Here is a 12,440-nt window from a genome sequence, read left to right on the forward strand (position 1 = left end):
TCAAAATCACATTTCATCAGAAAGGCCTGAAAGCTGGGGTCACTAAATGTAGTGGGATAGCTTCATTGAAGAGAGCTCAGGGCTGAGAGGTCTGCCTAAATGGGCCGCAGCGTGGATCCCCTGCTGGCTGACCAGCTGCAGTGTCCCATCTGATCAGGCCGGTAACCTGCACATTGCTCTGAGATGCTTTTCAGTGACTGCTCATACATACGACTCTTACTTTTCTTTAAAAGAAAATGCGCTGTAAGTTTTCCCTCTAAATCCACGTGACAATCTTTGTTACGAATCTTTGTGAACAGGAGAAGCGAGCCCTGGAGCGGAAACTCTCTGAAATGGAGGAGGAGATGAAGGTAGGAAATAATCTATTCACTCTATTCTATTTTTTATGCTTTGTGTTAATGTCTTTGGGGATTGTCACCCAGGAATAGGATATTAAAAGTATACATGGGAGGGGATTCCTGTTACCTCTGAGTGTGTTCCTTTATGCATAGAGAACTTAATTTAAGGGCTATGTTCTCCAAACATGAAATAGTAATAAAACTGCTCCAGTTGTACCATATGTTTTATTTGTTAATGCTGTTTGATCTGAGAACTGTGAAGGCTGTTCTCCCTAAATGCTTTCTAAAACTAACCTTTTGTGGCATCCATGAGTTTCAGTTTGCTGATCCCCTGTGCTAGTCTGCGGCCCAAGTTAAGCCGTTGCGGTTCTCTCCAGATGGGTAAGAAGACAAAGCTGGCTTTTGAGATCACGCACACTAGCCAGGAAAAAAAACACAGAGTGATTGTGTTCCTGTACTCCCTTCCTAAAGCATGTCACTGGAAGGCTGTGGCAGTAAGTCAGCCTGGAATGGATTTCAGCAAAGAGGAACTTGCTTCCTGATGAAACATACAGCATGGCTTACTGTCACGGGACGTCCCCCACTGACTGCTTCCTTCGCGTTCCCCTCTCTCTCGTGGCATTGCTTCGGAGGACAGTGACCTCCTGCCATGGCTGGGATGCCCTGGGAGCATGGGGCTGGCGGGGAGCACTGCAGGGCAGGGAGCAGTGTGTTGGCCGCCTAGGAACACCTGAACCTCCTCACTGATCTTGCAGTGTTACAGCATTGGATGCTGTATGTTCGTGCTCGTGTTCACACAATGCTCCTCTTCGCTCAGTGCCCTGTGCTTCCCTTCCCTCTGAGCATGATCCAGGTGGGACCAAGCTACTTTACCAACAAAAGACACAGGGCTGAGAGCCGTGAGCTCTCTCGCCACGGTGTGCTGATGGAAATAATTTCCTGCTGTCCTCCAGGAGGCTCCAACTTCATTTTTCTATTTCAAGCTTCGTGTATTTACCAAGGGTACAGCTTTGAAGGACCCGCTGGCTTGTGCTGCATCTTCTGCTGCAGTGAGCACAGAACAATTTGGTGGAGTCTTACTGCAAAGGCTCTCTTTTCCTTCAAAGAGGAGAAAATAAGTGTGGATGTGCTAGCTAGAAGGGGAAGGAGAAAGGACTGAATGTGCCTGAGCTTCAGGTCCTTTGTCCACTCCACAGGTGGCAACATTTAACTCCAGAGATTCTTCCCCATCATTACAGAAATGGGGCCTTCAAGAGAAACACGGGCAGTAGCATTTTGTGTTGTTTCTCTCACCGTAGATTACTCCACAAACCAGCTCAGGGCTTGGAGTAAAAAGACAAATTGGTGTCCCCTAGTGGTCTGTCGGTTTGGAACATTTATATTGGTTCAGGAAGCAATTAGTGAAATAAGGTGCCTGTAGGGACTGCTGGATGCTGCCAGAGCTCCTCTGGTTCAGCTAGTTGGGAGCTGCAGACTGATGGAAGCCAAGATGGTGCACTGGGAAAAGCACTGCCAGGAGTTTGACGTGTTCTTGTATTACCCTGAAGCTGCTGGTCACTGCTGGGGACAGCGCACGAGCTGAAGCAGCCTGTGGTCTACCTGGAAATGAGCTATCAGATCCTCAAGAGTGATGCTTGCTCTTTGCTCCCTGCTGTGTTCCTGCTGCATTAAACAACCAAAATGAGCTTTTGTTAGTGGAATAAATAGGCACGGAATTTGAAAGTCCCTCTTCTGAGGTCCTACTGTGTTTCCTTATCAAATCCTCAAGCTGCAATTGCGGTGGAAAAGTTAACTCCATCCCAGCCAGACCCGGTACAGCGCTGAGTGCCTGTGTGTGCTGTGACATTTCTTCTGTGACAGCCACTTAATAAAAAGGCGTATGAAATCCATGACAATAAAAACGTACTGGGCAAGTCTGTAAGGAAAAGAGACTTTCCATGTCCACTTACATCACGTCTTAAAGTTGAAGAGTTGGCCCAGTTGTGTTTGTGCAGAGTGAGATAACCTCTGCAGAACATCTGCGTTAATCCCTCGGGTGGAAGTAGTGCCAGGAATCAAACCTATTAATGCTGGCTGGACTTGCATTCCTGCTACTTTCGCTAATTGAATTGCTATTGAGCAGAATCAGAAGGAATAAGCGATTTAAGCAAATCCACCCGTTTCTGTTAAGGTGGAGAGCAGCGAGGGGAGATAACCAACTGTGCCAAGTTACTACATCTTGACTAACACTGCAGTCTTCAGGATTCTGCCCACCAGTCTTTGAATTGAACTGGTCCATCCTGGCTCACATCCAGCCTTTTGGTCTTTGCCCAGCTCAGGGCTTCAGGTGTGGCCGCAGCAAGGTGAAAGCAGCTGACTCCTTCGGGAGAGGAGGCACAGCAACATCACAAAAAGGTCCTGGGCTGCTGTGACAGAAATGCTGTGCTCTTCAGCCCAAGCTTTGTTTCTGTCATGAGTTTATCCGCTGCTGATGAAGCTGTCAAGAAATGGAGAGGAGCAGGACGAAATCGGTGATCTCAAAGAACTCCTTGATGCTAGAGTTACTCCTGCAGGCCTGCTGTTGGGAAGGTGACAGGGTGGTACAGCATTTTCCTAAGTGACTGCAGAATTTGACTGGAGATAAGGCAACTTGGCTGAGGAAGGAGAAAGAAAATTAGCATTTGCACTGAACTGAATTCAATGCCAAGTGCCTGAGGTCCCAACTTAACACAGCAATTTTCCTTGAAGGTCACAGAAGCTTCTTTATTCTGTAGCAGCTCTGCACCTCCTGGCTTTGTACATTGTGCATGCTTTGGGCATTTTTATTTCCCCTAGTGTTGCAGGCACAAAATCCTTTAATTGAAGGCAAGTGCAGCTGAACCGAGAAGCCTGCTTTCTGTAAGCCAGGTATCCAGCAGAGTGATAAGCAATCACAGCGGTGTCGTCCAGATTCTGGTCTTTGCCCTTGGCTTCAGGCCCAGCTTTCCAGCCTTCACTAGGTGTCTTTGAGCATGATAAATAGAAAGCCATCCTACCTGCAGCGCACACACATTCGTGCACAGGTGATCCTTTTTATCATCTGCGGCAGGGTGCTGAGCCTGAGCTGCCTCTGATCGTGCCACGCTGCCGTTTTGTGCTGTACTGGTATGGAAAAGTCAAGGTGGTCTCTAAGCTGACCGCAATCCTTCCCACCTCCCGTAGCACGGCACCCCCCTTTTACATATGTTTGACGTTTTTCTGCCAGCCAGATGCTCAGCTGAGTTCCCTGGAAGGAAACGGAGAATATTTGTAATCCGGGGATGCTCCTCCAGCCTGAGCATCCCCCTGCAGCTCCTGGGGACGGTCGCTCACAGGACAGCCACAGCCTGAGCTGTGACATCCGTCTGACCTCACCGGGTGCAGGACAGCCTGCCCACGGGGATGGTGGCCAAGATTTGGGGAGAAGTGTCCCCGCTGAGCTGTCCCGGGAGCTCTCCTGCCCCAATATCTCTGTCTCGGGACCTGCCAGTCTACCTGGTGTCAGAACTGCGCTGCTGAAGGCCGGGGCTGGTGAGGCAGGGGGGGCTTCATCGCTTGGACAGCTTGGGGGGCTCAGCCCCCATCCTTTCCATGACTCCTCGCACTCACCTGCATCGCTTCTTTCGGCTTTGCAAGGCTTCTGGACGAGGCATCTTCACTCCTTAACGAGGAGCCAAGGCTTTTGGGTAGCTCGAGTTGAGCTGGAGGGTGGGGGCTTCCTGGGCTACTTCTCGTTTGTACAGGGTTGAGCCTTCCAACAAAACGTCCTGGATGTCCTGGGGCGCAGCAGTTCTGTGGGGATCTGCAGCCAGCTCCATGCCGTGCAGTCAGGTGGAAGTTCCTCCTGTCACCGTAGGTTTGCCAGTGCTCTTCTGCTTCAGGACAGCTTCGTTACTGCAGACAGCGACTCCCTTTGACCACTTTCTGTCGATTAAATGGCAGAAAGGAATTCCCTTCCCCGCGGACCCTTCCCTCCCTCTGCTACCGGCAGGCGAGGGGGGGGACGCAGGCAGCACGGTGCTTTGCAGGCAGGACGGGAGCTGCTTTGCTGTGGGCTGGGATTTCTTCACTTGAACTTCAAATTCCTCTTCTGATGTCTGCACAGCTTCTGCCCTCTTCTGCTTCTCCTTCTGCGTTGCCTTGTGTCATGTGTCCCCTGTGCAGCTGGGACTGTGCTTGCCCCTTCTCGGAGGCTGGGTTCCAGCACTGTCCTGTCTCCTTTCTGTGTTCCTTCTGGTACTAAAAACTCCGTGTTTCGAATGCCTTCTCTGTATGATGCTGTCATTCGTACTGCTGTCGTCAAAATGAGTGGTTTCAGTGTTTTAACCTTGCACTTCTAGATGAGAGAGACGTTGAGCCTCGGGACAGGGCAGACCCAGGAGTTCAGGTGCCGTAGGGACGGGGGCTGTGAGGTGACGTGTCTGGCTGACCACTGCAGGACAGTGACACCCACGGGTGCTTAAAACATAAATAAATAAATAAATAAATAAAACCTCCCGTGGAGGCTGCTTTAGCTTTTGGAGACACGTGAAGAAAAGGAGACGGAAAGAAATTCCCAGCAGCGCTTTCGTAGCCCATGGAGGTGGGAAGTCAGCAGTGATAGTTCTCAGAGCAGTAACTCCGTGGCTGTGTGCTGGTGGAACTTAAACCTTGATAAATTAGAAAATCGCCAGCCAGAGAGCAGCCTGCCCTGTAGGAAATGCACCTTCCTAAAGGCTGTGGAGGCCCCTGGAGAAAGGGAAGGTTCCCGAACACCCTCAGCGTGTTGTAGGGCTTTCTTCGTGTGCATCTGAGCTGCTGCCTGCCCAGCACTCACTGCCACTAATTTTTCTTTTATTCTCTATTTCACTGCTCGTGGACTAAATTCACCTTTCTGTGCCCTTTTGTCTCCGTGGTGTGTTCTCTCTGTATCTCTGTGTCCACTCCTGTCACTCTCCGCAGAATCTCCACCAGCTCAAACAGATTCACACTCTGAGGCAGATGAATGAGCAGCTGCTGGCCGAGAACAGGGCTCTGACCCGGGTGGTAGCCAGGCTTTCACTGCCCGCCAAGCCCTCCGAATCAGAGGAGCTGTAGCCGCTTCCCCTCCGGCTCATCTCGCCTCCCTCTTCCACTCTTCCAGGCAGGTCTCCGCTCCCGTGGCCGAGCTGCTCGCCGCCTCGCCGCTCCCCGGGCTGCCTGATGAAGCTCGGGGGCTCCAAGCAGCATGTGCCCGAGGAGCCAGTGTGCTGCTGGCCCTGCTCCGGCTGCAGGCAGGGCTTCTCCGCAGGCGGCTGCCTTCACCTCTGCTGCCCCTCGCTCTGCTTGGCAGGTGCTGGCCTCTGCCCACAGCGTCAGGGTTTGCTTTTTCCTTTTCCCCCATTGAGCAGAGAAGTAGGAGGGCATGCTCCCTGCTTTATGCCAAGGCTTGGAGTCCGATGGATGGCGCTGAAGTGGCTGCGGAGGAGCGGGAGGTCGGCTGCTTCCCCGGGGCTTAGCACGGCCGAATGCCTTCGGGGTGGCACCAGCAGCAGCATCCCCCCTCCCAGGGCCTGACCTCGAAGGTGGTGCCTTTATGGTGTGAGCCCGGTCGTCGTGTCACTGGGCTGAGGGCAGTGAGAAGCTGGCTCGTAGCAGACAGGATTGTGCCAAGTCAGAATTAAGCTAAATATTTCTCAGGATGTTACGGAAAAAGCAGGTTTTAGGCAGGAAGGGGATTTCTTTAAAAAAAATCTAAAACTGGGCAGTCTGCAACAATTTCTCTCACTCAGCTGAGCAGAGAAAATGAGCTCCTTCCCTCGTTTTTAGGCAGTGAGATGTTTCAGTCTGAGTTCAGAGCTGCAGCATCCCCTCTGCCTGCTGCATCCTGGTTACGAGGCAGGGCAAGCAGCAGGAGGCCGACCAACCAAGTTTTCTTTTTTTTTCACCTGGTATTTTAAATTCACTGCAGAAAAATTAGTGTTGGAAATCCAAGGGCAAGCCTTCTGTAGCTTTGCCATACGCTTCACACTGTTAAATTACATCCCTTCTTGCTGCTTCGGCGCTAAAATGAAGCCGTAAATGCTTCTTTCTGCGGGCCCTGCCTGCCTTTTGCAGGTTAGTAGGGATATTTGGGTCCCTACAGACAGCTTTTTTTAAGAAAAGAAAATAAAATAGAAGCACTATGCTCTAATGGGCTGGAAGTGGCACTAAGGTATGAAAAAATCTATTCTTAGCGCCCAAATTATATCAAAGATGATTAACCGTGGAAACAAACTAACCGGGGGAATTGGGGCTTCCCTTCCCGGGAGTCTCAGTGCGAGACCAAGTGTTCGTCCCAGGCGAGCTGGGGGCTGGCCGAGACGGGGTGTTCCACCTCGTGGGCAGGTGGGCAGAGGAACCAATCCCACCAGCATCCTGCTTGAAATCGGCAGAAATATCCTGGGCCTTGTCACTGCCTCACCTCGATCCCATAAGCAGGGAGTTTCGGTCAATCTCCTTCCCGACGTGTTTTGAGCTCTGGGAAGGAGAATTGACCACAACCACTTCCAGACCCGCAGAAATACCGCCTCACACCCTGCAGTCAGCTGGCTCTCTTCTCCCACCAGGCAATAATCGCAGCTCCGCTTCTCCCCCTGCTGCCACCCCTGCTCAGGGTGCCACCACCGCGTCCCCGTGCAGGCTGGCCGAGCCGTGGACGGGCTGATCGTCCCCTGTTTGCTTCTAGGTTTGAAACTCCCTGCTTGTGTCCGAGCTGGAGAAGAGCTGTGTATCTGTGAGCTCATCTGTGTGTGTTTTTTTTCCAACTCCTCGTAGGTCTAGCACGGGATGTCACTGTCACCCGTAAGCCTTGTCTCCTCGTGTCCCCAGACATCACAGCCCTGCAGTCACGGCACTCTTTTAAACTGGCAGGGGCGCTTTTTCAAAGAATCTCTTTTCCCCAAATCCCCATCATTTCCGCAGTGTCACCTTCTCCAGTGCCACAGCTAACAGGCACGGAGCAGAGCTGCTCGGACAAGCCCCTGGTGCTGCGGTGTGCTCGGCATCACGGCACCCTGTGCGCCGGGCTGCGCCCCTCCTTGCTGCTTCCAGCGAGACGTTTACAAAGCTTCATTTTCCAGGCCCTCGTATTGCCAGCCTGCTTCACCTGCAAATTATTTTGCAAGGCTGCTTTGCCCTGAGTGCCCGCAGCTTGGGAGGAATTCCAGTTCACGAGGTTGATTTTTAGGTTTCAGAAAGCTTCAGTGGGAACTGATGGAATCGGGTGAAAGCCAGGAAGCTTTTCAAGAAGTTCTGCTCCTCGTTACCTTCCTCCCTTTTCTGATAAATCACCAGCGTTGCACTGAGCATGGTTAAAAAGCACAGCCACCAGCAGAGCTCCCAGGGGGCTGTGGAACTGGGGTGGTTGCTCTCTGCTGGTGCTCACGGGCACACGCGGTGGGTTTTCTCTGCCAAAGCAAGGGGCAGAATTTCCCAGCGCTGTCCTGGTGGAGCCATGGGCTCCTTCAAGCCTGCAAGGCCACCCTAGGACGTGACAGAGGGGACAGGGACTGCCCAGCTGCAGCCCACAGCGGGTGCTTGGACGCCTCCAGTGCCCTGGACAGGAGGCAGCGTGCTTTGTCAGGGGGTTTGGGGGAAGCTCAGGAGGAAACAAAGGGGCACAGCAAGACCACAAATGCTTTCCCCATCTCCCTTCCTCGAAGATCTGAGATGAGTCAGGGCTGAGCTTGGTTTGTGCCTGAGCCATGGGGTGGCCCCGCTCTGTGGCCGGGGGTCCCATGGTGTGACCACCCCGTGGGGACACCCCAGGGTGGGCAGTGCTGCAGCCCCTTCGCTCCACCTGGGGCAGAGCTGTCCTCAGAGCAATACCCACCTGCAGTGTGGGAAACGAGAGGCTTGGGGCCTTTCTTTTGGCCAGCAAGAAATGCTGCAAAGGTCTCCTTGAAGTCTTTTCTTCCTGAGTTTCTGATGAAAAGCTCTCTGGCTTTTGGCTGTAGTGCAGCTGCTGTTTTAGCCCCAGCATCAGACGACCACAGAGCACCAAGGAGGTGGCTCTGGTGTGTTCTGCCACGACACAAGCACCTACGTTAAACATCTGTGGGATCCTGGAGGGATTTTTTTATTCTGAAGAGATTTTGCAAAGCAGGCTTGGTCCCGTCCTGAATTAAAAGTCCAAAGCTGAAAAAATGTCAGGCCTTTGTTTTCCCCTCTAGTCCTGGCCAAATGGGAAAAACAATACAGGAAAAAATAAAATGAAACTTTATAGTTTTCTGCCAAGCCCTAATTGACCTTTGGGAGCAGATTTGGGCTGAAAAAGCTCAGAAATGGTTCCTGCTCCCCCAGCCGGGTGCCAACCGAGGGCAGGGGCTGGGGCACTGCTTCCCACGGGGGCTTTGCTGTGCTCCGTATCCAACGGCCACCCCGCAGGACTCGTGGCCACCCCGCGGTGCTGAGCACAGCACCAGGAGGAGAGCTGCAGGTGGGAGCAGGACACAAGCCGAGCTGGCCACGCTGTCCCGGCTGGTTTTCCTCGGAGCTGCAGGGTTTTTTTTGCCATCCCGCCGAGCTGTAACCCTGCCTCGTCTTTGTCTTTGCGCAGATTTTGACAGAGCTGAAGTCGGACAATCAAAGGCTGAAGGACGAGAACGGAGCGCTCATTCGTGTCATCAGCAAGCTCTCCAAATAGGAAGCCTGAGCGAAGGCAGGACGAGGAGGGGTGTCCTACACGAGCTGCCAACCCCGCACCAAGCCCTACCCCCTCTTTTCCTCCTGTCACAAGTACAGCAAGCATTTCAGCCGTGGGATCAACGTCACACCTGCCTTGCCCTGCCCTTTGCTGTACATTCCCTTCCTGCCCTTTTTTCCCCCACAACACGCACCCCTGCCATTTTACGATTTTTAATTTAAGCATGTTGTGGTATCTCGGACATTTTATTCAAGGGAGAAGAGAAAGAAGAAACACAAGGACTGGTTTCGAGCTGCCAAAACTTTTCCTTCCAGAAGCCCGGGATATGGCATTGGACTCCGGTTTGGAGTAGGTAGCTTCTACCTTAAAAAGTGACGCCAAAAGAACTAAACCGGCACGTCCAAGCCCTTTCTAGGTGGGAAATGTGAACGTGGGCTGGGACTCTGCCGATGTGCATCAGCCCACCTGGGATGTGGGACTCTGGCTGTAAAGCGATGCTGCGAAAGCCACCAGAGCTGATCTCTGTAACGGGCTGCTTTGCACAGAGACCTTGTTCTCCTTTTGCCCCGGCAGACCGAGCCTTTTTTTTTTTTGTGTGTAAGATCTCAGAAAATGAGTGCTGACTCAGCACCAGGCCCCCATCCCTCACCCTGCCTTGCCCCCGCAGCCTGGGGGATGGCGTCCCGCGCTGCGTCCGCTCTGCGGCCAGCGGCATCTGCTCGCTGCCTCCGGGCTCTTGCTTCTCAGGATAACATCACCGGTACTCGCCAACCCTTCTGAAGGAGAAGCTTGACCTGGTAAGAGATCCTCTGCTGCCTTCACTTGCATTCAGGTTGAATCACCTGGCAGGGAGCTGTGCCCACGCCAGGAAACGGCCTCCTACCGGCATGTGGGGCATCTCCCTGCCAGCTGCCGGTGAAGGCAGAGCCCTACAGGAGTCTGGTCGGGTATTTCAGGTACCGTGCGCTGGTTTTCAGCATCGGGCTGACCAGCTGGAACACAGTTTTGTTTCTGGGGAACAGAGACAAGAGAGGGAATGCCAGAGTCCCGTCCCAGCCACCCTTCCCTCTGGGGGAAAGCTCGGTGCAGCTCGTCCTCCCGCGTGCCTCGGGGGCTGCCCCCGTGCCAGGGGCAGGAAGGAGCTGCCCTTGGGCACGCCGGCAGCTGTGTCTCTAGGACAAAAGTCTTTTAATCTGTCAAAAGCTTGCAATAAGCCTTGACCTTGAAGGAAACCTCGAAAAATCAAAAAAAAAAATACAAAAACGTTGATGTTGTACGTACTCAGAACAGTTTGGAATTGTTCTCTCTATGGGCATTCAGACAGCAACTCCTCCAGGTGCTGTGCGACGCCTGGTACCAGACCTGTTGAGCTTCCCCTTTTAACAGACCCCTCCCAAAAGATACCTTCCCTCTACCACCCTTCTTGCTGGGTGCAACCCCCTTCCCGTCTCCTTCCCTCTCGTTTCCTTCTCCCTGTGAGTTCCCTGCTCCGTGTGGCTCAGGTACCCATCTCGGGGGTTGCCACAAGTCCCACCCAGCTCTGCTGGGCCAGGGGGGCTGGGAGCAGAGAGGAGACACCTGAATCCGGAGCATAACTCCTGAGCTCGCTCAGCAGGGTAACATTTTTTGGTCTGTCCTGGGCTTTTTGGAACCTTTTGCTGGTTATTCCTTCAGAAAGTGCGAGTATTTTCCTCTCCCTTGGGTGTTTTGGTTTTTTTTTTTTGGTTTCATTTCTTTTTAACTCTCTTTTTTTTTTCCTTCCCCTCCCCGTCCTGCCTGTTTCCACCTCTCTGGCTCTTGCTGGAGCTGCCCTGCAAACACTGGCAGCTCCGGACGGAGCCTCCTCCTCCGCCGCCCTTCAGCCAGCGGCGTTACGTGGGCGCGCCACACGATGCCGTTCCTCCTGGTACACTGAGGCCCTTCCTCTGCTGCTGTGCTTTGGGGAGGAAGAGACCAAAGCTGGTAACGGCATCAGGGTTTCTGCAGAGCACTGCCTAAGCCAGGCATCTTTTTCTTTTTCTTTTTTTTTATGACTTTATTTTAACCCTGCTATATTTAACAGCTTTAAGTCTTGAGATCCGGTCAATGCTTTTTCTGCACGCCGTTCCCACTTGGTGCACTCTTTATGTGAGTACTTCTGCATTTCTTGGTGTTTTCTCAGTGGTCCACCCCTCGCTCCAGACCTGGGCTCTCTCGTCCCTCCCGGGGGCAGGAGCCCGGCCCCCTGTGCTGCCCCCCTCCTTCTGCGCCAGGCTGTGCGTGCCCAGCGGGACCAGGGGCAGGAGCTCAGACCGAAGTCCCTGCTCTCGCAGGGTTCCTGGCCGTGGGAGGAAGCCCGGTATCTGTTTAGGGAGAGGGTTCAACCCAATCTGACAAATCCATCCCGCACTGACGTGTTGCCCCTTCCCACCCGGACGCTCATTGCGTTTTATCCTAAGGAACAGGACGCGAAGGGCGTAGGAGGTTTCATCCCTCCGCGCGGCCCCTCGCGAAGCCAAACCACTTTAGATGAAGTTGTCTGCTTAGCACTGGATTGTCCCCCCACGCCTCGAGCGGGGCGGGGGCCCCACCACCAGTTTAGTCGTGCTGACTAGCCAAAGCTGTGAGTACTTGGTGATGACGATGTAATCGCAAACCAAACTCGTGAGGATGATTTTTGGTCTCACTGCGCAATGCCTGACATAACCAGTGCACTGAGGAGGTGGCGAATAGGAGACCTTGCATTCTGCGCTTGGGACAGAGTGCAAAGAAAGCAGTTTTTAAAACTGATCCCTATTTGAACCATTTGCCAGACGTGGTCTCCATTGGAGAACACAAAGCTTTTTTTCTAAGCAATTGCTTGGGGTGAATTCATTTTTATTGCTTGGGGTGAACCCGCCTGTTGTGGCTGCAAGTTTGATGATGGCTCTTTGTAAATAAACTCCTTGGAGAAAGCAGGACTAGCTTACGAGATGGGGAGAGAATGTATTTTTATGCAACTTTGAGTGGCCTTCCAAACCCTGAGATGAATGATTTGTTTTACTGGTTGTTGTTATATAGTATTATAAGTATTATGTGTTTGAAAGTTTGGGAATAATATTCACATCTATGATGCTTGTAAACACAACAGTATTTATAAATGAATAAAATAAGAGTTGATAAAATAGAAGTCCTGACTTCGCCTCCGTCTTTCTGAAGCAGGCTAGCAAAACGTCTCCTTTTTCTCCAAGTGGCCATAGCACGGCAGCGCCCACCTGCTCTAAAAGCTCTGAAAAAAAGCTCAGAAACGCTCTGCAGGCACAGCACGGGGCATGGTTTATGGATGTGGTCAGTGCACCCTGAGCTCTGCCCCTCGGGGTTTTGTGTGCCCAGCACCCCTGTGAGGCAGGGCAGGAGCTGGTGGCCGGCACGTGCCATAGGGATGGGATGGGAGGTGCTGGGGCGAGGAGTTTGGTGGGGAGCTGGCACCAAGGCCCGGGACA

The 12,440-nt window shown here is 52.7% G+C and overlaps 1 protein-coding gene across 16 annotated transcripts in view; it reads left to right on the forward strand.

Moving 5' to 3' along the window:
• Positions 1–12,127, forward strand: part of PPP1R12B (protein phosphatase 1 regulatory subunit 12B) — a 111,864-nt gene extending 99,737 nt beyond the window's left edge. For 6 of the 16 annotated variants that reach the window (XM_068660149.1, XM_068660148.1, XM_068660152.1 and 3 more), the window contains 2 exons: positions 300–350; positions 5,277–8,594. In XM_068660149.1, coding sequence (XP_068516250.1) covers positions 300–350; positions 5,277–5,411 — 186 coding nt within the window. In that variant the 3' untranslated portion in view covers positions 5,412–8,594. Of the gene's footprint in view, positions 1–299; positions 351–651; positions 720–809; positions 3,827–5,276; positions 8,595–8,892 lie in introns of those variants that run through there. The other 10 variants (XM_068660151.1, XM_068660150.1, XM_068660163.1 and 7 more) reach the window with 4 other exon arrangements.
• The last annotated feature ends 313 nt before the right edge of the window (positions 12,128–12,440 follow it).

Source organism: Anas acuta, chromosome 24, assembly GCF_963932015.1.
Source record: "Anas acuta chromosome 24, bAnaAcu1.1, whole genome shotgun sequence".
Classification (NCBI taxonomy): domain Eukaryota; kingdom Metazoa; phylum Chordata; class Aves; order Anseriformes; family Anatidae; genus Anas; species Anas acuta.